This window comes from Antedon bifida, chromosome 10 (assembly GCF_963402885.1).
Source record: "Antedon bifida chromosome 10, ecAntBifi1.1, whole genome shotgun sequence".
Taxonomy (NCBI): Eukaryota; Metazoa; Echinodermata; class Crinoidea; order Comatulida; family Antedonidae; genus Antedon; species Antedon bifida.
In genome coordinates this window covers 18,117,394-18,143,508 of record NC_136235.1, presented here as the reverse complement: position 1 = coordinate 18,143,508, position 26,115 = coordinate 18,117,394, and the positions used below count along the sequence as shown (strand labels likewise).

The window sequence follows — 26,115 nt, the reverse complement described above, 5'->3', positions numbered from 1 at the left end:
GACAATCGTATAAAATCGGACAAGTATACAAGAATCAAGACCCGTAGCGAACAACAAAAGTATTTTAAGAAAACCCTGGTATTACAAGAGAGACTACGAATTATGACGTAAGTCAATACAGTAAAGGCCAATTTACACACAGACGAGCGGTAAGGAAAAGCGGAAAACCGCGGAGCTTGTCACACGTAGAATATGTAGGCCTATCTATCCTGAGCGGAAACCGTTGTGTGTAAATGGTCATAAGGAATAACATACATTCTATATTTTTATTACCTTTACCGTCTGTGTAAATTGGCCTTAAGGCCTGGTTATGATACTGTATTGCAAACATATCTTGCGTCAGGGAGCTAAGTAATCGGTCGAATGTTTGCCCCACTCTGGAGGTCGTGTGTTGGTCTTACCAGTAAAGTAAAAAAGTATAAAAAACTGTTTACAAACTTTTTTTTAAATATGAAAATGCAGAGGCGTAGACAGAGTAAAAACAATTGTAGATGCGGAATTACCCCCTCCCCGCCCACCTCCTTTATACTTTGAAATAATAAAAATAAATATTATTAGTCTCCAGTACTAGCCAACTAATTGTGAAATATAGAGTTGCTTTAGGAAATTGCACTTATACTCCAGGGCCAGTCCTAGCATGGTTAGTACGAGCCAGTGAGGCATACAATGCATGTAATTCATGCGCGCCATGATGGTAATTCAACAGAACAAATGATAAAATATAATATGGTAATGTTCAAATTTCAACTATCCAGATGCGACTTTGAGTGGGGTTTTCTCTTCTGAAAATCTCGGCTTCATATGCCTTATGCTGATTTTCCACTAGGCGAATTTGTTCGTGTGAATCGAAAGCGTCAGCTTATACGCATGCGTCATGTTTCCATCTCTTTCTTTCTCTACGCATGCGTATAAGCTGACGCTTTCGATTCGCGCGAACATATTCGCCTAGTGGTAGGCGGCAGATTATTCAAAATTCGAAGTAACATTGGCATCTCAAATGTTCTATATTTGTTCCTAATTTTCTGAAATTCTTTAAATTGAGGGCGCCAAACATAAAATTTACGATATCGAAAAGGTGGCGTACTCCAAACACAGTAGCTCGCATAGCTTTAACTCTATTCCACCACGTCAACGTTCAGACCAGCGTGGGGTTCGAACCCGAAATTCGTGTTGTTAACACGCCGCTCAGTCGCCTGAGATAACCGGCCATCTTGTTCATAGCTACTAAATACAAGACGATGATTAATGCATACATTTGACGTAACGATTAGAATGACGTAATATGAAGCACGTATAAGAATAGACCATTGCCAGCTGTTCGTACAGATAATGCCTGTGGAGATGCAATACCGAGAATCGAGTGAGTAAGACCTTAATTCGCAAATGAATAAAGCTGTTGGTAAAGTTGGAAGGGTTTTGTCAAAAACAGTGTGATGTGCCCAAATATGGTAGTGACATACCCAAATATGGTACTGTCACATAAATTTTGATAGTGTAGACGGAGCTTTAAATTTAAACAGAAATAAAAATGTATAGCTACATAAACATTGTCTTTATTTTCTAACAGAATACAAGAGTAGCACATTGGTATCACCTTATAACCTGTCATTTAAAAAACTGAAGTATATCGCTTATTATTATTCCAAGGTGAAAAAAACTGTCATTGTATATACCACGTAAAGGCATCGGAGCGTAGAGAGAGAGTGCCCCCTCACAAAATCCTTCATTTTCAATTTGCAATGCATTATTTTTTTGATTACATAATAGTTCACAAATTACTATTACAGTCAGAAAAAACAAATTGTAAAACGCACAGCACATATTTTGATGCAAGCTCCAATAGACAGCATCTGATTTATATGCCTAATAGACCCAGAGTGGGCTTACATTCGAGTCTGTGCACTATATAAAATACAATGGATTCAATATTGTAATGAACTATATACTCCAGAGTGGGCTTACATTCGAGTCTGTGCACTATATAAAATACAATGGATTCAATATTGTAATGAACTATATACCCCAGAGTGGGCTTACATTCAAGTCTGTGCACTATATAAAATACAATGGAATTTATCCACATAAATATTTTGCATGAAAGGTATTCAATATTGTAATGAAATATATACCCCAGAATGGGCTTACATTCGAGTCTGCGCAGTATATGTAATCTATATTCAAAACATGCTTAAACAGTATTATGCATATTTAACAAAGTAATCCAACGAAATGATACTACAACAACGATATCACAGTTTAAATTTTAAAAGCAACTATTCTATTAACTATTACATTCTCAACTGTTATATAACTGCAGTTTTTCTTTTGAGAATAAAAAGCAAAAAAAGTTTAACATTTAATTTAACAAAACAAATACATATTTTATTTCATGATAGACTTTAAAGAAAACTCTACACCACCCAATGGCAATGAAGAAAATAACATTCTTATCATTAATATTCGATAAAATAATTTACGAAAATGTGTTAAACACCAAATAACAACTAATATTGACATATTTATTAGTAATTAATTCATAAGAAATATTATTTCAAAAAAAAAAAATGCGCATTTCTACTCTTTCTAAAACCAAGATTTATAAAAATGTAAATAAAAATACAAAATTGAATTCTACTAAATCACTGTACAGGGTAAAGGTAAGAAATAAAACATCTTTAACTAGGTTTTCGCCAGTTTTCTTAATTTATCTATATCCATGGCGATGGTTTGATTACTTGGTCTCCTGGGACGATGATGATGATGATGCACCTTCAGTGGTTGCCATGTCAACAGCAGAGCCTGCATTCTCTACTCCTTCTTTCTTGTCCTTCTTTCCATCAACTGTGTAGATAAAAATAGTTTGTGTGTCAATATACAAATAATGATTGATTAAGAGTTCAATGGTGGGCAATTTCTATCAATACTTATTTGGTTTGCACAAGATATAGAGCTGTGTAACTACCTATGTATGAGTATCTAAGAGAATTTGAATAAAAGAGATGAAGTTTAAAAAAAAGAGTTCAATGGTGAGAATATTGCATGAGTTGAAAGAATGACATATTCTCACCATTCAATATTCATTTTATAACACACTTGAACCCTATTACTTTTATTCAATGAATCCATCTAGAAATATCTATGTAGGCCACTAACAAAGGCAGCGCTCCAATACTGGACACAGATGCCGATAGCTTGATATTTGAATGCAAAAAGCTTAACCTTCATTAGTGCCGTTCATCATTCATTAGTGCAAAATAATGAACCATTCATTAGTGCAAAATAATTAACCATTCATTAGTGCAAAATAATGAACGACAGTGTTTTCAGAAGTTATTTAGGTTATAGTTTATGTATGACACTTACCAGGCTCTTTGTCACCTCCTTCGCTATCGTCACGTCGACGTTTACGGTTCGTCTTGGTGGAGTTGCGCTGTGGCGGTGGTAATGGCTCCATACCTAGAACCTTATGCACTTGACGGAACACTATCAGCCTCAGGGCATGCTACAATATTTAAAGTATTATTTTATTATTAATATCTATACCAGATAACTGTGTATAAAGATTTTAAATATTAATGCTTTTAAATCAGACTGCATTTGTAATACTTTATATATTTATGTACTTAGTGTTATATTATATATTTTACTTTGTATTTGATTGTATTTGTTTCAATTTTAAAATTACATCCAGAAAAACTTAGTAAGTAATATTAACAATAATTAATTATCAATATATCACTACAAAGTGTAGTGTACAGCAGGGGTAGTACATAAATGATGTAACAGCTACCTGAGCACTTGCTGTGATATCCTCCCTCTGCTGGTTAGTTAAATGTCCAAACGCATCTGTTGCATCCTTCTCACAGGGGTCATACATACCAGGCCCTCCTACAAAGGTCAATCATAGTGTGTAATTAATTTCTTAGTGACAAGCTAGAGAAGTTAAATTAATTACTAACTTAATACAGTACAGTAAACTGCAATATTTATACATAATTTAACTATGTAAGAAGAACTAATTTATCATTAACTAAAATGTACTTATAAATAAAAAAAACTTATATAAATATAAAAAATGTCCATATAAATAATCATGAAAATTGCAACACTATAATCATTATGAAAACAATAGTCAATACATAAAATAATTACAGAATATTTTTAAAATCATAGCAAACACAATTATCATCATTTTTCCATCCATGGGAAATACACTTTTTTCTGAACCAGACATGTGTAAAAATGTGGCAGTTACTGTGCTGCCAGACTTATACATAATTGTCCTTGTTGCCTATCAAAACATCTTACCTGGTAAAATAATCCCTCCAGCTATTGCTTCAAAGATACGACGCAGAGATTCACCAGGGGTCAAAGGTTGTCCAGCACTGGCAATTACTCTCTCACAGAGAAGCTCCATAGGCTATTGAATCGGAAATAACATACAGTAAAACATCAAATACTATCATGTTTAAAAAAATTTTTTTCTACGTAACTATAGTTATACACACCCATTTTCCCCTCAAGATATACACCCATTTTCCCCTCAAGATACACACCCATTTTCCCCCCAAGATATAAACCAATTTTCATCCCAAGATATAAACCAATTTTCATCCCAAGATATAAACCAATTTTCATCACATGATATAAACCAATTTTCATCCCACGATATACACCAATTTTCATCCCACGATATACACCCATTTTCCTCCCCACGATATACACCCATTTTCCTCCCCCACGATATACACCCATTTTCATCCCACGATATACACCCATTTTCCACCGTGATATACACCCATTTTCCACCGTGATATACACCCATTTTCCCCCACGATATACACCCATTTTCCTCCACGATATACACCCATTTTCCTCCCCAAGATATAAACCAATTTTCCTCCCCAAGATTTAAACCAATTTTCCTCCCCAAGATATAAACCAATTTTCCTCCCCAAGATATAAACCAATTTTCCTCACAAGATATAAACCAATTTTCCCCCAAGATATATACCCATTTCCCCCAAGATATACACTCATTTTCAAGATACACCTATTTTTCTCAATATCAAGTATACACAGCCCCAACAAAGATATAAACAAAAATGCCAAAGAGGCACAAAAAAAAAACAACAAGTTAAAATGAATGATGTTAGACAGACTTCAACAGTAAATAAATTTATTATTTTACTAACTGTACATAATCTAATTTGCATCTCACACCCACTACTTACAGTAAATCTTCAACCTCTGTATAGCAGGTGGTTTGCAATGGTGTCATATTCAAGACATACTAACATAAATGGCTTAAGGCCAACTTGTAAGTTATTTGCTCTCACTATCAATAAACTAAAAATCTAATAAGCTAGGCTTTAACGATCTCAGTGGAATTCATATAGAAATTTGCACTGAAAAAATTGTATATAATTGCTCTATGTATTTGGTTCATTCATAAGTCCATAAATTGTATTAATATTTTATTTGAAATTTTTGAGTACGCCCCATTATAAAGTAAAGAAGTCTATATTATCAGACCTACTGTAAAACCTAAAAAAAAAGCCACCCCCCCCCCCCCCCCGGTTGCAAACGTAAACTCGAATAGAAGCCCATCTTGAAAAGAATCCCACAAAAGATTCCTAAAAAAGCTGTACAGTACTGTATGCCACTAGACCCAGTCTACGATACGATAGTATTTATTATAAGTTTCTACAACAAGGTACAAATGAAATTTACTTACCCAGCCATTGAGTGGAGACCACGTTGGAATTCTTTCACACAGATCTCGTAGCACACGGATGATGATGACGCAAGATTGAAGACAGTTTGCCCTTGCCTAAAAACACAAAAAAGTATGTCCAGCAACATTAATACAAATCCACAAGTCAACAATCTATGGTAAGGTTATACCAAAATTAACTTAAGTCATTTGTATTATAAGCAATTTAAATTCAGAACACAAATGACTTATTTTATTGAACGGTATATTTTAAGTAGTATGATTTCATGCACTAAATACAAAATAAACATTATAAATTAATAATGAAGATCAGCATATAACACATGGTCTACTTGCTAAAATCATATGAAACTTACACACCAGGAGCTGGTCACATTTGGGATGTATTGAAGTTGCATTGTGTAGCTTCTATTTGGAGGTAGACTACCTTTGTGGGATGGGGTCTTTAATTGTTGTATTACACTGGGATGTATTGGGGTTGCATTGTGTAGCTTCTATTTGGAGGTGTACTACCTTTGTGGGATGGGGTCTTTAATTGTTATATTACACTGGGATGTATTTGGGTTGCATTGTGTAGCTTCTATTTGGAGGGTGGACTACCTTTGTGGGATGGGGTCTTTAATTGTTGTATGACACTGGGGTGTATTGAGGTTGCATTGTGTAGCTTCTATTTGGAGATGGACTACCTTTGTGGGATGGGGTCTTTAATTGTTATATTACACTGGGATGTATTTGGGTTGCATTGTGTAGCTTCTATTTGGAGGGTGGACTACCTTTGTGGGATGGGGTCTTTAATTGTTGTATTGCACTGTAATTGTATAGACTTGGTCATGGAGGTGAAATGACATTTTTTTTTTTAATTTGAGGTAAACTTTTGGAGGATGTTGAATTTAATGAAAAATTCTAATTTTAAAGTTATTAAAAAAAAATTAAATTGAAGGGAAATTGGTAGTATAAAAAGTTATCAATCAATACATTTACTTGCCATTTAACAGACATATAAAATCCATATTTTCAAATGAAGTAGTAATGAAAGTAAAATTATGTACATGTTATAACCTTTGTTAATGTACATTGTAATTATTCTGTGCATGTACACATTTAGGGTCAAGATAAATTGGGTCATTCGCAGTAATTATTGTTCGTTACATTTTGCGTTGTACTTGGTTAACATGCCACTCTTTAGGTTCAAGAGATCAAACAAGCTTAACTAAATTGATGCCAACTTTACCTACCTTTAAATGTTTGAATATACAGTAGTAACTTACACAATAATGACTTTTTGATTACACGATTTGACATCAAAAACAACAAAGCGCTAGAGCATAACAAACACCTGCACATGTTTACAGACATATCTTTGTTGTGGTAACTTCAGCGACTATCCAAGCAATAAGGGCGGTTGAAAAACATGTTTGTGAGCATGCTCAGATGTTTGTCACACTCCATTGCTTTTTAGTCTTTGTTGTTGTATCATGCAATCAAACGATTTCCTATTTACTGTATACATGCATTCGGCGGGATAATTTCTAAGCATAAACTTTTCAAAGTTATGTCAATTTGTTACAAACCAAATCAGAGCACAAAAAATTAACTGAAAATCATAGGTTAAAGGTTAATTGCTTCATGAATAATTCATACAAATTTGCATATTTTGATTTACTGTTGAATTCATGTTTCAAATAAAAAAAAACATTCTAATGAATGATAAGAAATGATGAGGCTTTATATACAACAGGTCAGAACAGAAAATTGACAGAGTAAATTTAAATTGGTATTCTATTAGTTATTAGTAATTTAATAGTAACAATTAGAAAAACCCCAATGATAGTTTTGGTATGTTATTGGGCCTCAAAATAAATAGTTTCCAATTACAATTTTGCTCTGATTTGGTTTGAGAAGACAAAGTAACACAATAGAAAGATAATACACAAAATTGAAAATGTTGAGAGCGAACCTGGAACCACTTAGCATGACGTAAAGCGGCAAGTGCATCGAGGCATTTCTGCCTGTCCAGTACATCCGGAGGATCTTTAGTGGTTTCTATGGTATAACACAATAACAGCAGGTTGGAATGGGTGTTTGACCAACTGACCGCTCCGACTGCCTCCAGCCACCTGGCTTGGGGGCAGGTCGCAATAGACACGAGGATACACATAGGGGCATGGTGACTAGAATTTGAGATTAAGATTTAAGACTTGATGGAATAAGAAAATTTTTAATCTGGGATTAAGTATTTTATAATCTGGGATTAATTAATTTATCATAATCTGGGATTAATTCTCTTAAAATTTTTATTTTTATATTTTTGTTTATATTTTGTTTTGAATGTGGAAAATGAAAATCAATTTTAATATAAAATGTATATTGATGAGTATTTTGGTTTTTACCATTAAATAATAATTAATAAAATCATTTTTATCATACTAATTAGGCCTAAAATAACTGGTTATCCACATCTGGCTAACCAAATCACTATTGTGATTATTTATATTAACATCTCAATGTGTTTCAGATTTTATTATGCATTAACTTCCATTATCAATACATAAATTAAATTTCTTATTCCTTGTCTACAATATTAACATGTTTCTTTAATGTTTGGCTTGATTAATAACAATAAAAAATTTAATTATTTAATTTATAATCTTCAAAATTGGTAATTAACTTAAATTATTCTTTAATATTAGTGCATCTTGTACTTTGTTAAGGGTCTTACAACTACAGAAAAAATTGTCTGTAAGATCCATGCAAATGTTGCCGAAATTTTGCTAAATAAAAATGTGAATTAAGGAATAAACAATAAGTTTAAAATGCGCATCACGCCACCCGTGTCCCAAGTGTACACATTGCGACAAGCAGTGTATATTCTGATTGGTCAAAAATCCTCCAGGTTTCTGCGAAGAGTCTTGTTGTAAGAAGGCTTTAAACTGAGTAAAAAAACCAGAGGCAAATATCGCCAGCCAACGAAGTTGACTGGCTGTTAAAAATCTGAAACGACAAACTACAAAAGCTGGGACACGGATGTTCATTCGTGTACTGTTTACGATACACAGTCGTGTTCAAATGAACACAGTCATGTTCAAATGAACACAGCCACGTTCAAATGAACACAGGCATGTATTGGTTAGTAAGCAACCCAATGTGTTCTTGTGATAATTTGTTATAGTAAATCTACAACCACCAAGGACAAACAGACGTTGTATAATTGCTGACTTGAGGACACCTCCAACTTAAAAAGTAATTTGGCTGTATATTCATTAAAAATCTTAAATCTCAGAATTCCTAAATACAACCAACTCCCAAAATAAAATCATTTGTTTCTTGGATTTTCCAGGGATTTTTTGAATTTAGTTTTAAGCACATAAGTTAGAACTTGACCCAATTTTATGGTAAGAAGTGTTACGGAAGAGTCACCACCATTTCATGATTATAAGAGGAATATGCTGTGACCTAATATGATAGGGACAGAATCAGGCCTTTTCTTTTGAGGTGAGCAAATGCGATCACTCAGCTAACACACTCCTAAACTGCCCTTGAGGAGTGTCAACACACTTAAATTTGGTAAACTTCTACACCCCAAAATATAAATGGCACACCTACAGTACCCCTGAATGTATTGAGGAGTGCAATTTGTAACACACCTACAATTTTAAAAAGACAAGGCCTGCAGAATGTATAACAAAGGCATCACATGAACACATTAACTTGCATGGTAAACTCGACCAAAATGAACAAGTGTGGCCATAGGCTTCCTGTATTACATGTCAGGTAATTTCATTTTTAACATTTTCATAATGTTATATTGTTGTTCTACAGCGACATACAACATATTCAAATTGAAAAGCCTTCTTTCATAAAAAAAAAATAAATAAAAAAATAAATTCACTTCTGAGGAACTTTACAAAATATAAAAATAATAGTTTATATTTAAAAACAACAATATTTTAATCATTTTAATTGCCTCACTTCATGACTACTAAGGAGAATATATACAAAATAATAAAATACAATAAAAAATGTCGAAAATCAGGCTACATAGATTTATAACAGAAATCCAGCAACTTGGTGGGTTAACTAATCTATTTTGTAACACTATTGAATAGTGATTTGGGTACTTAAGCTCTTGGAAAAAAAACATAGCATACTGGCCATTCAGCAAATCAGCAGAAACACATGACATGAATGTGCTTTCCTGATTGGATGATGACTTAGCCTCCATCAACCAGTCTGCATGAATTAAGGCTCATTTATAAAATAATTAAACTTTAATAAAAACAATTAAAATCATTTGAAAGGTTCCTCAGAAGATGATAAATAAATAAAAATCCAAAAATATAAAAACGTGTTAGTATTTCACCTGAAGCGGTTTCACGCATCGCCGGAGAGCTGAGTAGTATCTTGATTGAAGTTTTGATCTCTTGGTCGGTAGTAAACACAATAATAGCTGCTTCTTCCACACACAGTTTTATATCAAATTTACCCTCTGTTTCCTAAAAAATAAAGGTAATAAAGGCTATTTATTCTGGTTCTCAAGCGTAACTGGAAACTGAAGAAATTCGATTAGGCCCTCCACAGACCCATGACAGCCAGCAGTGCAGCGCCTACCAGATCAGCACACCTACAGACAATCCCCTACCCTTTTCGAATAGTGTACCAAGTTCTTTAAGATGCACTATATGTACACGGGACCAACGGCTCTACGTATCATCCAAAAATGTAATCACTCTGACACTGTCATATACTTACAGCAAGTCTTTTAGGCAAGTTATCAGCTACACGTTCCAGTAGCGTGCGAGTTGGTTTCTCGGAGCATAGCACCACAAGACTCATGTTGAGATCTCCACGTAGAAGTAAGCCCTTAGCTAAAACGCCTACACGCATCACTCCTTTCAGAGCACGTGGGTTTGCTGGCTCTTTCCTATAATGTACAAAAGAAAATTGTTATTATTATAATATTATTATTATTATTTTGCACTTATTTAGCCACAAGTATCAAAGGATAGTAGACAATAGACAACTCCCTTTTGGCTAGCCTACTGTCTCTTGTTTTTCATAAATTCTGGTATATGGTACGCGTTGTTTTTAATCGTAAAAATGTATATGGGACCTTTTAGACCCCAACTCTGGTTTTGGGAGAGTGTCTAGTTATCAGACTGTGATTTAGAGGGCCAACTATACTACTAAATTTATTTTGAGGAATTTCCATAAATATCATTGCATTATCTGTAATTACTTACTCTTCTTCTTTCTTCGTCTCTTCTTTGTTTTCTTCTTTTTCTTCGGTCGTAGTCTCTTCCACCTCCACTTTCTTTACCTCTGTTGTTGTTGTCTGTACCTCTTCCATCGGCACTCCTGGGTTGTCTGCATCAGAGATATAGTCTGAAACCAGCTTCAACGACTTTTCACAACATGTGACTATATTCTGCACAGCAGCCAACTAAAAGTGATACAAGAAAAAAAAAAAAGTTACGAAAATTCATATAAATCACATTTCTCTTTTTGTACATTATACTCTGTCTATCAAACTAGTTTGACAAAAAGTGTGATGTGCCCAAATATGGTAGTGATATGACATTATCATTTCCATATATGGGCACATCACATGTTTGTGTCACACAAAGTTTGAAATATGGTACTGATTTGACATCATGCCCATATAGACAAGACAACATAACAATCATATTAAAAGCATGACGCCTATAGATTTGTTTGTTTGAGGAAGGTTTCTTCCATGTGATGTGGAGGGCTTCCTTGAACTTAAGTTTAAAAGTGGAATTTGCAGAATCCAGAACGGTGACGCATTCCACATTAGGGAGGGCTTCACACCGTTCTTTACTTTTGACATTACATTAATAAAACAAATCTTTTTTCAATGATTGACAGGATCCGGACAATAGTACACAAAAAGATTTTTCTTTTGTACACAAAAAAAAGTACTATTGCACGCCATGTGACCCACAATCGTCCAAGCAAATGACAGGGATTTATTTAGGTGTTATATAATACCACTTACCTCTTGCTCTGTTGGATAGATGGACGCATGTTTGGCCATCACATGACGGTCAATGACCGTATCTGGTCTCTTTGTCATCATGTCCTGCATCATGGGAGGCTTAGGTGGAACAGGTCTGGGATGTGGAATGCCGCGGCGACGCTGCCATTCAAAGAATTCCATCTCTTCCTCGTACTGTAACCGCTCTTCCATGAAGCGTTCTTCCTCAAAACGTCTCCAGTATACATCTTCTTCGTAACGTCTGATAAATAATATTGTCGTAAATCAATGGAACATATTACATGAACAAAACTGTTTATAAACAAAGTTTGTCTATTGAACATTGCTGAGATTACACACGCCAGGGTGTCAACATTGTCGTTTTGTATGGTGTGTGTAAATTGCAGAGTTCGGCTAGACAATGTGGAAGGGTTAAAGTCTAGAGTCTACACTACCAAACTTTATGTGACAAAAAAATGTGATCTACCCATATATGGACATGACGATACTATATTTGGGCATATCACTATCATATTTAGGCATATTACTATCATATTTGGGTACATCAAACTTTTTGTCGAACTAATTTGATAGCGTAGACAAAGTTTAACAGAGACGCCGATTAATATACCTACCTCATTTCTACCTGGACTCGCATCTCTTCATCGCGTCTTCTCAAAAACTCATCCTTAGCCATCTGTCGGCGCAATTTCTCTTCATGGAACTTGCGAACGCGAGCTGTAGGCTTCACCTCTACTTGATACTTGGGGTCTACCTTTTTCTATTATGGAAACAAAATTTTTTACTTTTTTATGCTGCCGACTACCATGTGGTCAAGCTATTGCACTTTATATATCATCTCCTTTCACAAAATCTTTAAAATGATTATATTATCTTTTTATTCAATAATTTTATTATAGTAATGTCATATAAAAAATGATGATCATATCTAATGGTAACATACCTTGTATTGGAGTCTGTGGCGACGACCTTTCATGTGCATCTCCTTAGCATTGGGGTCATTGAACTTACACTCGCAGAGCTTACAATTGAAACTAATCACTTTGCCTGTCTCATTCTTGACCTCCTCCACATAGTCCTCACCAACGGGTGTGATTTCTTGCTCAAAGAACTCTTCAGCCATCTTATCTACAATAACAAAACAAGAAAAAAAAAAAAATGTAATGTTTGTAGCCACTGCTGTGTGTGTTGTTCGATTTATAAAGCGCTTTTACAATCAAAAGATTGTCCCAAAGCGCTGAGAGAAAAACAGAAAGAAATTACAAAGAAAAAAGATGGGTTTTAAAGAAATGCAATTTTATAACATATTTATGTAAGTAATTGTAATAAGTTACTTATATAACTGCAAATGAATAAAATTGCGGTACTGTGTGCAATTTGGATTTCTATAGAATAATTTTAAAACATGGGCTTGTAAAACAAGGAAGACCAGCACTCACATATTGATATACTACAGGCGGATACTGGTATGCAGAGAGATGAACTGGCTGTCACAATGGCAGATAGGAAGTTATGGAGGAATCTAGTCATATAAGTTTGGGTATATCCCTAAGTAAGTAAGTAAGGGTAATTTTGGACTATTGTAACATTCTGACCATCAGGTCAACAAACACTCTCTCCAGCTCTTAGTTAATTCTGAGACACCATTAATGTATTTGTATACTATATGTTATTGAACAAAGACATTTAACACTGATAGGAAACAACTGTGTGTGAAATATATACATTCATTACTAACAACAGGAACATAAACAAGGTCTATTCAAATGGTACACTGTAAAACTTACTATCAGTAAGTGCTGGTACAGGAGAAGTAGCTGTTGGTGTTGCTTGGTTACCAGCAGCCTTTGATTCTGCCGCTTGCTTCTTCTCCGCATCAGTTGCAGCTGTCATAAGCTTTGTTCCTCCTACAATATCATAAACAAATTTAGTAGTTACAACTTAAGCTCTGTCTACACTATCAAACTAGTTTGATAGTGCAGACAGAGCTTTATAGGTGTATTTGACTGGGCTGTTTTGAGTAGATAATCAGGAGCCACTAAAACTTCTTGCTGTTTGCGAGTGATCAGTTGAATACGCCTTATGTTATTAACCTACACCAATCTTTTGAGCATGTTTTATTACCAACCACAGCTTATTGGCTTACATGAAGCTTGGTGTGGCACTTCGCCAATCATATAATAAAACCCTTGCTTTGAAATGAAAAATATCAGTTTTTTTTTACAAAATATTAATCTACGCATTCAAAGAAGCCCAATATACACAGTTCCATTCATTATCATATATCAAAAAAGGATTATTAAAATAGTGTTTTAAAGAAAAATCTTACCAACAAATGCAATCTTGGGTGTTGTCAGCTGCTTGGTAACAACCTTAGGCTTCTGGGCGGCATTAGCCCCCACACTTGACCCAAAACTAGCAGTTGATGCAGTGGTCTTCATTGCCGCAGCCTTGGAGCCTGATGCAGTTGTTGTGGTGGAACTACCACCCACTTTTACTGGCTCAGTAGATGGGATAGGCTTTCCTAGTTTAGTGTGTAGCTTTAGAACCTATAGAAACAAAACAATTATATAAAGGAATGATGATGGTGGTTTCTGGGCAGGCTCCCACTTAAAGGCATAGTTCATGGACTATACCATTTGTGGAGAGGGGGATTCTATGAAAACTTCTACTTTTTGAGTTATATCTCACTCTTCGAGTAGAACGGCTATTGTTGGTTTATCCAGGTAAGCTAGGCACGAAATAGACTAAATATTATCAATCAATTCACATAAACAAAATGCAAGTGTTGTAAATGAAAGTATTATAGTTTGATTTACTTTTTTATATGATCTTAATTGTAATAAATATACAACTATATCAACAGTAAACTAGTACTGAATGTGTATTAATTGTTTGCAATCATTTAGTGAGTGAGTGGTTAAGATAGTGAAACCGCAATTCCTTGCCATATAAATACCGGCAATGGTTTAAGCCTCACTTGCCCCATGGTTCTGGTGGTAGAACAAGTCTTCTCGGATAAGGACTATAAACCGTAGGTCCAGTGTACACATCTAGCTCATGTGCACATTAAATAACCTAGTAAATCTTTCGAGAAGAGTAGGGGGTTACTCCGGTGTACTAGTATACACAGACACACACACACACAGACACTTATCATAGCTCATCAAGAGGGCCTCTTGATTGTCAGCATATTCAGTTTACGGCCACCCTCTATAAATAAGGTAAAATCAATAATAACCATTTACTACATACCTTTTGATGTTTAGAACCTCTGATATGAGCATTGTAAGCATCCTGTCCAGTACAGGTCACATCGCACAGTTCACATCGTAGACTGTGCGTACCGATGCGTTGGGAAGGGATTGGAGTTCCTGTCTTAAGTTGAGCTTCTTTCTTCTTGTGTTTCTGACCCTCAAGATGTTCACGATAAGTCTGAAATAAATGCAACAGTTTGATTTTTGCTATCTCAGTATCTGATTGTGTTTTATTAAATCATTTTAGTAATACTGTTTCGACTTTCCGAGTGATAGTTAACTAATAAAAATACAATGGGTGCATTTATTCTAAGGAATTTACCCAGATAAAATGGTTACCTACCCACTTAAGTTAGAGATAATCGGTCCATAAGCCAACTTAGGGGGTCAATTAACTGAGCTTGAACGGTCCCTATGAAAAAAATATCTCACCTGGGGGCCAGCACAACTGATCTTGCAAACCTCACAGTAGTGGATCTGTGGCTGTTTTGGAGGCTGTCTATCTTTTTTCACTGGCTTTCCAAATTGATTCTTATTCTTGTTCTGCCATGGTTGACTGCCCTTAGCAACCTGTTGTTGCTGTTGGTAGTAGTTGGTTGCTGCCGAGTAGACAGCGGCATCATATCCAGAATATGTACTACCTACAATTTTAGAATAATCAAGAAGTTTTTGTTTTAGTGAAGGAGCCTTTTGTTGTTATATAGTTATGTAAAAAAGTATAAATATCTGCTACAGTGCAGTCCAGTACCCTAGGTGCTGTTCCAATGTAGTTTAAAAGTAAAATTCCGGTAATTTTGATATGGATGCCCAAAATAGCAACAATTTTTATAATGGAAAAACGTTTATTTTTTCTCTTATAATATAGAATAGTATTAGTGATAAAATCAAATTAAGCACAATTTCTGAATCCGTTTTCAACAAGCTAAATCTACTTTACTTACATCTATTTATTGAATATTGTTATGTGTTATGATATGGACTTTGTTCTGAAATAAAAGTGAATTGTGAATATATACTGTACCTCCAGTAGTGTAGGTAGTGGCCGCGGTAGTTGTGTATGTAGTAACTGTAGTCGGGATAGAAAACGTATACGAAGCAGCGACAGTCTTGGGGTGTTGAACAATTTTAGCTGGTGCAGGTTGATGAGTGCCGAATCCACTACCTGAACTGTATGCTGCCGATGCTTTCACTGAAACTAACATGATAATAACAACAATTTGGTAAATATAATTTATTAAATAAATAGATTTAATTCAATGCGACATCATTTACTTGGCAAAATACCAACACTTGATTTGTATGTTGATTCCCAAGAAAATCAATATGCAATATGTCATAAAAGCTTATTCAAATGTTTAGTTATCTGTATCTTCAATATGGACCAAATTAATATTATATACAATTTCACTCAGTTTATTAAAACGTAGACAATGGCACATAGAAGATTTAATATGTATAATGCAATGTCTACATTTCTGAATGTAGTTATTAACAGATAAAATCAATAAATTATAATTTCGCAAAGAAATAATGTAGTAGTGGGCTGAATCATTATATTACAACTTCACCCAGTGCTTAATTTATTAAAATGTTGACAATGTCATATTGAATATCATATACTGTAGTTTATGAATGATCATGTTTTTGAGACTGTACAATTACAAATAAAGATAAGATAAATTAAAATTCAATTTAGCCACTGTCACAAACTAATCATATATTCTCTGGGAGAACAGTCTTAGACTGAAGAGGCTACTCAGTATAAAGAATAAATAAATGTAGTAGTTAGCCATGACAAACAAACAGAAAACCATTAATTTCATCTGTCAATATTACCTGGGGCAGCATAGTAGCCATCAGTAGAGGAATGTTGCTGCGTTGTTTGTGGTTGATAATAAGTTTGTTTCTCGTAAGTTGGCGTGGCTGAAGCCTGGCCATACGACGAAGCATAAGTTTCACGGAATGCTGGAGTGGAGACTACTTGAGCCGCATCTTGTCTTTGTGTTGCACTACGAAAAACATATTTTATTTATTTTTAATGTAAACATTTTTGCATGCCAAGTGGACTGTGCTTGTATAAATGTATGTAAAACACAACATTTATATTTTCTCAATTCTTATAAATTCATTTAAATTGTCTTTTAATGTTACTGCCACTGATGGGAAGATTACTAAAAAATTATTATTATCCAAAAATATCTCATAATCTTACCCATATGTGTAGCCTCCTCCAGCAGCATGGGTTGGCTGGTAGTTAGCCTCATAGACGGTCGCAGTAGATGCTGCTCTTGGTGCAGCTGTAGCAGTGGCATAGGCAGGAGCTTGATGGGCTTGCTGGGCATGTACATAGCCAGTGTGCTGAGCAGGTTGGGCAGCATAGGATCCTGTTGCAGGCTGGGCACTGAAATATAGCATAGGTCAAATTAACCAATTTTTCTTCAAATGCGTGGTTCCCATTAGGATAAGCGCAACACAAGTAACAAAAAAAAAAATTATGACTATGAATATGATTAGGAAAAAAGGCTGTGCTTTGATTGGTCGGTAAAAAAAGCACATCATGCCATGCACATTTTTCGCGATCATCCATACTTAATTAAATAATAAATCGTATAAAAAATATATTATTTATAACTTTATAAATAAAAAAGGCTATTTATACATATAGCCAGTTTCACACGGTTTCGTTTGACTGGGTAGCAACAAAAGTGGACTTCTTTCCAACCAAAATCCAGCCAGAGGGCGCCTCGGTCTCTACCATGCTCACCCAGACTACTAGCTAGGCTACTCCTAACTAGTAGCCTAGCTAAGCTAGGCCTAGGCTAAAAGGCTAGACTAGCCTAGAGAGAGAGGCAGGCTAGCCACTGGCTGGGCAAAAACTGGCACTAATATTAAACTTAAATTCACAAAATATACTTCAAGTTGTTCCTGAAAAATATATCAAAACATCATAGTTAATTATATTACAAACCTGTACTGAGTTCCGCCATGAGTAAAGCCAAAATAACCACCAGAAGCCATTGCTTTTTTTCAGAATCGTAAAAACCGACGAGCCCCACGCGCACGACGACACACTTTCTGTAACAAAAATATTAGCATACGGAAAAGTACGATCTATTCCGACAAAAGCCGAATGGACATGTGGTAAAAATAAAATTTGCGGTTCGCGTTCGATATAAAAAATAGAGGGCGACATGACAGAACTGGAAAATGTTTTTTATGCTGCTCTTCGAAAAAATGTTTAATTTTAGGTTTAAATGATTTAAAGTAATAAGTACATCCGGTAAATTAAATTATAAGATTACTAATTATTGCCCATTACTACTGTTTTAGTCTAGGGCTAGGCTAGGCCTAGTAGGCAGTAGAAGTAGTACTACTAGTAAAGTAATAGGCTAGGCTAGGCCTACTAGATCCTACATAATACATACAATACAGTACAGTAGATATAAGCAAGTAAGCCTTATTTAGACCTTGGCTTAGTTAGGCCTACTGGGCCCCAGGTAGCCTAGTCCTAGAAAAGTTATATTAATTATGAAAAATTAATATTAATACAATTTTTTTTAAATTTAATATTACAGACTGAAGATTAGTGAGTACAAGAAGTAAAATCACACACAATGATGGAGAAAAGTGTAGAGGAAATTGAAGAGGAAAGTGCAATATTACTAAAGAAGGAAGAAGCTGATGGTCACTTGCAAAAAATAAAAGATCTAGAAGATGAACTGTTAAAAGAAAGAGAACTACGAAACGAGTCAGAAGCGTGTAACAGCGAACTCAAATCCAAGGTACTAAAAGTTTGCTGTTTATTATATGGATTATTATATATGGATATATTTCCATCACGATTTCTAACACTAAACAGCATTTGTATACATTTGTATGTATAAAATCCATTGTGAAGCACTTTGATAAAAAGTGCTATATTAAGCAATATATTATTGTATACTCCTTGCATTCTAAATATAAACTGTTTATCATAATGAGATTAGAAACCAATACAGTGTTGTTATTATTATCAGTGACTTTTTAAAAATAGATTTTAGAGCTGCAAAAAGAGATTTCAATTTGGAAGAAGAATAAAAAGAACAATGTAGATGTGGCAACACAGACAGAGGAGGATGAGGAAACAATATCACAGCAGCAGGTACTTTATCATCATACAATAGATAATAAAATAAACATATTACAATTTCTCTTCTTCTTTCTGCCTACTTTTTTGAAAGGAACTCAATAATAATAGTAATAATACCACATTTATATAGCGTCCTTTTCATGAGTAATCATCCTTTACAAGTATAATTACCCCGGTAACATACTCCCATAATGCAGCTAGTAATCAGCGCAAAGTTGTGTCTTGATCTAACTGGATACCCATTTCATACACCTGGTGGGGAGAGGCAAAGTGCCTTGCCTAAGGATACAAGCAATGCGGCGAGAGTTGGATTCGAACCATGATCTCATAATAATTCATCCAGCGTCCAACACACTGCGCCACCCACTCTCATCATTAACATTTAAAAATACATTGCTACAGTACCAACTAAATAATAAATAATGATTGTTTTTTTGTTGTTTGCCTCTTTATTGAATGAATAAATAAATGGTTAGTACTACTAGTATACTAAACTGTAAAATTATTTCTATTTTAGGTACAGCCTACATCAATAGCAGATAGTATCCGTAATGCGGCTGAATCAGCTATGACAAACTCTGGCTTTGTCTATGATGAAACGTCAGGACTGTACTATGACTATACCACTGGATATTACTATAACCCTGTAAGCATCAGCAATATTTGTCAAAATTATTTGATTATATGATAGCCAAATACAGTAGTGATATGACATCATCATGTCCATATATGGGCACATCACATTTTTTTGTCACATTAAGTTTGTAGACAGAGCTTAACATGCAATTCCTCTGAGGTGTCATTATTGCCCACTTAAATTTGGAATGTCAATATATCAAGATACAAACAGTACACCTTCAGCAAATCTGCAATTTACAAAAGGCTTTTTATGGGCTCATTGTAAGTAATTTAAGTTATTTTTGTATTATTCTTGTTTTGCTAACAGGAAAATCATCTTTACTATGATACTAATACCGGAACATATTATTACTTCAATGAAAGTACCAGTTCATATGAGTTCCACTCGCAAGTTGAGATTCCTGAAGAAAGTCAACCGAACACAGTTGAGTATAATATGCATTACGACAGAAAACAAGATAACAGAAGTAGAGAAAAACGTGTGAAGGAAAAGTACCGCCATACTCCTGAGGTTTGTGAATATTTAAATGAGAAACCAAATATGGTATCAATCTAATTAGTGGTCATTATGTCTGTAATTACAATCATTATAATTAAAATTAACGAGGCATTTGTATTATATCCATTTAATTAGGGTGACCTTTCTTCTTCATGAATACAGAATCTATCTATAATTGTGATTTGATAGTAATTTTATTTACATAGCATTATTGTATGATTGCAACTTTGTATGAAATTGTAATGCATACACAATGAAAATACACATCATTACTTGAATTTTGTATATAAAGATTGTATTTCAGTGTGTATTTGATAGCTTGGAGACTGAGTAGGCATACAGAGTTATTTAAATGTTATGTTATGTCAACTCTGCCAATACTGAAAACCCTTCCAAAATCAATTTATAGGTCTAAAATCGTCCCAAATTACTTTTTTATCATTAAAATTACATTCAGAATACCATAATATCTAACAACCAAGACATATTAGGCCAGCCTAAATGTGTCCACTAAAAAAAACAACACTTAACTAGCAATTGGAATTATCAACAAATGATATATTTTGTATTTAAGGGGTATAAAATGAAAAATAAATTTTCACTTGTATATTTTTTTCTTACAGATCGACAGTTTAACATCCAGGGTGTCAAACATGCACCTTGGACCCAGATACGGTTCGGACGTCTCAACGAAAAAAAGATTTATAGGTAAGCACGAAGATCTTGCATTCACACGCAACTTATTCTATTTTTCAGAGAGAAAATCTAAAAACTGAAAATCGAAAAAGAAAAGAACATCAATTGAGAAGTGAAACACCTGATCGAAGTAAAAGAGAGAATAGACGAGAAAAACGTTATAAAGAAGAAAAACGAAATGATAGAAGTATAAGCGATAGAAGGAAAGAGAAAAGACACAAAAGGGACAGATATGATGAGTCTTATTCAAGATCAGATAAAGATCGAAGATCTAAACATAAAAAACATCACAAAAAGAAGAAGAGAAAGGATAAAAATGATAGTAGATGTGTAGAGGGAAAAAATTCTGAACAAGATAAAGTAGAAGAAACTAAAGTGAAAGAGAGAACCACCAATGAAAAATATGAAGCGAGTGAAAAGGAAAAGATTGAAAAAGATGAAAAGGTTGAAAAAGACGACAAGAATAAAAAAGGAGAGAAAAATGAAGTTATAAGTCCGGAGGAATCTGACGTTGAGGAAGGGGAGATCGAAGAAGAAGTTGAGGAGAACATGGACGATGTGGAAGAGGGAGAAGTAGAAGAAGGTGAAATTGCATCTAGCTCTTCTAGCAAGAGCGTTTCTGATATCAGTTCCTTGTCGGATATCTCAAGTGATTCAATGACTGATGTATCGGATGAAGAAATGGAGGAGAGAGATGAAGAAAGGGATGAAGTGATGGAAAAAGAAGTGGAGCAAGGTTTGTAATATTCATTGTCTGAATGTTGTTTATTATTATTAATTTTTATTTTGTCATAATAATATCAGCAATAATCACATAAATGATGAATTTCTATATTGTATTACAACACTCCCTAAAACACCTTCTCCCACCACCAACCCAACGATGTCTGTGGTTTTATTCACCAATCACAATTAAAATATTTCCAATAGATATTACTCTAGATAGAGAATATTTTACCTAAAGCTCTGTCTACACTATCACACTTTATATGACAAACAAATGTGATGTGCCCATATATGGACATGATTATGTCATATCACTACCATATTTGGACACATATAAATGTGAATGGAGTACAGCAACTGGGATAAAATCTGATTTTCATAAGTTTTTTTTTTTTTTTTTTTTTCAGAACGTTTTTTTTTCTTCAATTATTAACAAAATATATTATCATTTTTTGTAGTAAATCGACGTGAATACCCACCATGTATACGAATGATTGTTACAAAGTCTCAGAGCCTACAACCTGGTAGTTTGTATATAATAACATGCATGGGAGGCAGCATTGGAAGGTATGTATCATATCACATTAATTATCAATTAATTTATGACTACAATTAAACACTACAAACAGTGGCGTAAGGGCTATGAGCGCTCACTGGCCCCGGAGCTTATGGAAGCCCCTGAGCAGTGCCCAGAGGAAAAAACAGGCATTAACATATGCCGAAAAGGCTAAAAACACCCGAGGCCTCCAGCGTTGAAACTTGGAGGGCCACTTATCAGGCCTATGCGCTACGCCACTGACAACAAAATGTATCAATAAACATCACACACATACAGATAGTAGTAATTGATTTATTTATTTCTATTTACAGTAGTATGAATAATTCTGATTATTCCAAATTTACACATTTTTAGCCGAATTTGAAAAATTAAAAATAAAAGTGTTACAATTCTCCCCCAGAAAAAACAATACTTAAAAATAATAATTGAAGCAACAAATAATAATTCATACTCAAATTTATTCAAAAGCATCGTTATAATTATCTATTATCAATACTTAAGATTTCATAATTTCAGAGAAGGTGAACATACAGTGCTTATACCTGAAATAGGGATTAGCAAAAATCATGCAGAGATCTTCTACTGTCAAAACTCATGGCAGTATTATATCAGAGACTTAGGGAGTCAAAATGGCACACTTATCAACGCAAAACCTATAGGCGAGGTAAGAATTTTTATTTGAAAGATTTTTGTTTGTATCGTGGTATGATTACATTATTCTGAAATGCATGTTTTCTGTCTAGCTAGGGGGTTTGAATTTGAAGGAACCCCCTTTTTTCTGAAGTGCACTTTCCAAAATGTTAAGGGGTTTGAAGTTTTGAACGAACGCCTTTTTTCCTAAAGTGCCCTTTCCAAACGCAAGCAGCAAAATTGATGATGAATGTGCTTAATTAGCGATTTTTACCCCATTTTGTGAAAAGATAGCGCCCTTTTGTCAAAATTCTGGCTACACGCTTGGTTTTTGAAAAGGTATTTTATTCTGTGAGTTCTTTTTATTTATAGTCAAGGAGTGAGAGTGAAGCACAAATTCTGTCACATAAGGATTACCTGACCATTGGTGGCACGATGCTTCGACTACACATACATCCTGGAGCAGAAACTTGTGATGATTGTGAGCCAGGGCAAGTGCAGGCACTGCTGGCCCAAACACAACCAAAAGGTAAAGCTCTGTCTACACTATCAAACTTTATGTGACAAAATAATGTGATGTGCCCATATATGGACATGATGATGTCATATTACTACCATATTTGACCATATCACTACCATATTTGGGCACACTTTTTTTGTGAAACTAGTTTGATAGTGTAGACAGAGCTTAAGATGTAACTTACAACTGCAAAGACTTATTTAATTGGCTGAGTTCACAAACAGCAAACTAGTTTGTCAAGGTGTATGGCCTAACTATTTTTTGCAGTTTTCAAAAGTGTGTCAACTTGCCAAAAACTGTTATTTTATTTTTCCCTTTTGTGTGTTTTTTGAAAATTGTTTTCATTAAATTCTACAGATCCCATAATCATATCGACTGACAAAGAGCAGCAAAGACGGAAAGGTCTTAAGCAGATCAAGAAGAAATATGGTCTTACTAGAGAAACCTACGTTGAAACGAACTCATCGACTGCTAATCCAGCATACACTGATAGATCAGACATCCGCCGCAAGACGGTTGGCAGTGACAACCCACACCAGAAAGACGACCTACCTGCATCTGTTGACAGGTAAGTGTGTTGTCAATCATTCCATATATGGTAGTCAGTCATTCCATATATGGTAGCTTTTTTGTACATGAATGTGGATATTGAGATTGAATACAACCTGTTACAAGTCTGGACTATGCGTGTACATCAATCCATATTTTATGGCCAACCTAGAAGTAGAACCATATTAAAGCTCTGTCTACACTATCACAGTTTATGTGACAAAAAATGTGATGTGGACATGATGATGTCATATCACTACCATATTTAAGCATATCACTACCATATTTGGGCACATCATACAAACTAGTTTGATAGTGTAGACAGAGCTTTTGGTGGAATATGTAACTAATGTTCATTTGATGCAGTTTATTTGATTGACTTTATAATTTACACATTGCAGGGAAATTGCATCAGATAACGTTGGAAGGAAAATGATGGAGAAGATGGGATGGAAATCTGGAGAAACTCTGGGCAAGGATAACACTGGTATTAAGGAACCTGTAAGTTTGTCTGTTAAGCGATTCCTCATTGTATCCCGCCAGAGTTTTTGAATACAAATCTGATCAGATCCTGTAGGTTCATCCATATAATTTGGATGCATGGCCATGTGTTCAATTGTAAAGCTCTGTCTACACTATCAAACTAGTTTGACAAAAAAAGTGTGATGTGCTCAAATATGGTAGGGATATTCCCAAATATGGCAGTGATATGACATCATCATCATCATCATATATGAGCACATCACATTTTTTGTCACATAAAGTTTGATAGTGTAGACAGAGCTTTAAACAACTATATCTTGTCACCATGGGTATGTAGAGGGTTTCTTTAAGCATCTAGTCATTGGATCTTGGTTCCCACTAGAGATGCAATGCAAGGACATATTTAATTTGACAGAATAATCCATCGCTTGTGATTGGTTGAATCACTTACTACCTTGCATTATGTCTTTGTATTGCATCTCTAGTGGGAAACAAGCATTATACTACTAGATTATCTATTATCTATCTATTATTACTGGTCCATAATTTCTAACGGTGATGAAGCATGCAAATATAACAACTATACCCATTATTTAATATTTATACTTTACTTACGTAATTTAATACTTTTATCATTACAGATTAATGTACTGTCTAATAACAAACGTGCTGGGTTAGGTGGTCAGGCACGAAGAACGATAAATGATCTCGCACTAGGAAACTTGCAATCAGAGAAATGGGAAAGAGCAAGAGCCAGATATAATGCATTAGAGGAACCTGCACCTAAACCAATATCAATGAAAATAACACAGCCAAAAAAGATGGGGATGACGTGGACTAGTGGTGGCGTCATTAAATCAGAGCCTAAAATAAAAATAGAAAATATATTTGGCAGTGATGATGATGATGATGAGGAAGAAGAAGACAAATCAATGAAAATAACACAACCAAAAAAGATGGGGATGACGTGGACTAGTGGGGGCGTCATTAAATCAGAGCCTAAAATAAAAATAGAAAATATATTTGGCAGTGATGATGATGAAGACAAATCTACTGTTAAATGAAAAAGTTATTTTATCCTATATTCAGTTTTTATTAATAATTTGCATTAGAGAACAGATGTTTTATTTTGATATTTAAATATCATAATATAAAATTTTTATTCACATTTATTTGAAACAGTCCAAGAAAAAAAAACAAGCATACATTTACAAATTGGCAAAACAGTACTTCATGTGTGGAGTAGGTTTTAACAGAGGAGAGTGGCTGCTTGATTAGAGGAATGTACGATAAATTATGAAATTAGCCATTAATATATATTTTGAATATGAACTGTAATAATAATGTTATAGAATGTTCCAGAATATAAACAGATAAATAATGGAAAAAGTCAAGCGCTCAGAAAAGAAAGTGAAATACAGTACTTTTGGAAACATTCAGAGAGGAACAAGACATATTATTTTAATATTTCAGCCCATATTGAAGATACAGATATCTTCAAACAAAAAATCTTTTCCTTGCTTATTATTAAGCAGAATCGGATGTAAACAAATTTGTATTTTTTAGGAAACGTTTTTTTAAAAATCTTGCTGCTTAAATATTTTAGAGCAACTGTTGTAATATATCAACTATACAGTAACTGTATTTTATTTCACAAAGTAATAAATAAAAACAA

The 26,115-nt window shown here is 34.4% G+C and overlaps 2 protein-coding genes across 5 annotated transcripts; one reads left to right on the top strand and one right to left on the bottom strand.

Moving 5' to 3' along the window:
- Positions 1-1,531: 1,531 nt before the first annotated feature.
- Positions 1,532-18,076, bottom strand: LOC144853577 (zinc finger RNA-binding protein-like). Of its 2 annotated transcripts, XM_078711288.1 has the most exons (20): positions 17,979-18,076; positions 17,223-17,411; positions 16,847-17,019; positions 16,032-16,205; positions 15,443-15,651; positions 15,009-15,188; positions 14,083-14,302; positions 13,541-13,660; positions 12,697-12,881; positions 12,368-12,513; positions 11,754-11,994; positions 10,978-11,177; positions 10,487-10,658; positions 10,098-10,230; positions 7,695-7,780; positions 5,738-5,833; positions 4,309-4,420; positions 3,791-3,888; positions 3,364-3,502; positions 1,532-2,841 (listed from the first exon to the last, which is right to left on the bottom strand). In XM_078711288.1, the coding sequence occupies exons 1-20, from the start codon at positions 18,026-18,028 to the stop codon at positions 2,732-2,734; spliced, it is 3,033 nt and encodes a 1,010-aa protein (XP_078567414.1). In that variant the 5' UTR covers positions 18,029-18,076; the 3' UTR covers positions 1,532-2,731. The 2 variants fall into 2 exon arrangements, with proteins under 2 accessions (XP_078567414.1, XP_078567415.1); XM_078711289.1 differs by lacking the exons at positions 1,532-2,841; positions 3,364-3,502; positions 3,791-3,888; positions 7,695-7,780.
- A 124-nt stretch (positions 18,077-18,200) lies between these two features.
- Positions 18,201-26,064, top strand: LOC144854182 (uncharacterized). 3 transcript variants are annotated; one of them, XM_078712081.1, is made up of 12 exons: positions 18,201-18,290; positions 18,586-18,792; positions 19,044-19,151; positions 19,657-19,785; positions 20,086-20,289; positions 20,901-20,985; positions 22,158-22,266; positions 22,775-22,922; positions 23,261-23,417; positions 23,766-23,976; positions 24,359-24,458; positions 25,082-26,064. In XM_078712081.1, the coding sequence occupies exons 2-12, from the start codon at positions 18,625-18,627 to the stop codon at positions 25,502-25,504; spliced, it is 1,842 nt and encodes a 613-aa protein (XP_078568207.1). In that variant the 5' UTR covers positions 18,201-18,290; positions 18,586-18,624; the 3' UTR covers positions 25,505-26,064. The 3 variants fall into 3 exon arrangements, with proteins under 3 accessions (XP_078568207.1, XP_078568206.1, XP_078568205.1); XM_078712080.1 differs by lacking the exon at positions 20,901-20,985 and adding an exon at positions 21,034-21,709 and having other exon boundaries at positions 20,086-20,202; positions 25,082-26,063; XM_078712079.1 differs by lacking the exon at positions 20,901-20,985 and adding an exon at positions 21,034-21,709 and having other exon boundaries at positions 25,082-26,063.
- Positions 26,065-26,115: the final 51 nt, after the last annotated feature.

What these genes read in the sequence shown, in the direction of transcription:
- LOC144853577 (XM_078711288.1), bottom strand. Translation starts at nt 18,028, where the DNA reads ATGGCTTCTGGTGGTTATTTTGGCTTTACTCATGGCGGAACTCAGTAC. An exon ending in ACCCAAGATTGCATTTGTTG is followed by an intron (nt 13,661 to 14,082) that starts GTAAGATTTTTC and finishes ATGATATTGTAG; the next exon opens with GAGGAACAAAGCTTATGACA. An exon ending in GGTCTCCACTCAATGGCTGG is followed by an intron (nt 4,421 to 5,737) that starts GTAAGTAAATTT and finishes CCGATTCAATAG; the next exon opens with CCTATGGAGCTTCTCTGTGA.
- LOC144854182 (XM_078712079.1), top strand. Translation starts at nt 18,625, where the DNA reads ATGATGGAGAAAAGTGTAGAGGAAATTGAAGAGGAAAGTGCAATATTA. An exon ending in AAACAATATCACAGCAGCAG is followed by an intron (nt 19,152 to 19,656) that starts GTACTTTATCAT and finishes TTTCTATTTTAG; the next exon opens with GTACAGCCTACATCAATAGC. An exon ending in GGAAAAAGAAGTGGAGCAAG is followed by an intron (nt 21,710 to 22,157) that starts GTTTGTAATATT and finishes CATTTTTTGTAG; the next exon opens with TAAATCGACGTGAATACCCA.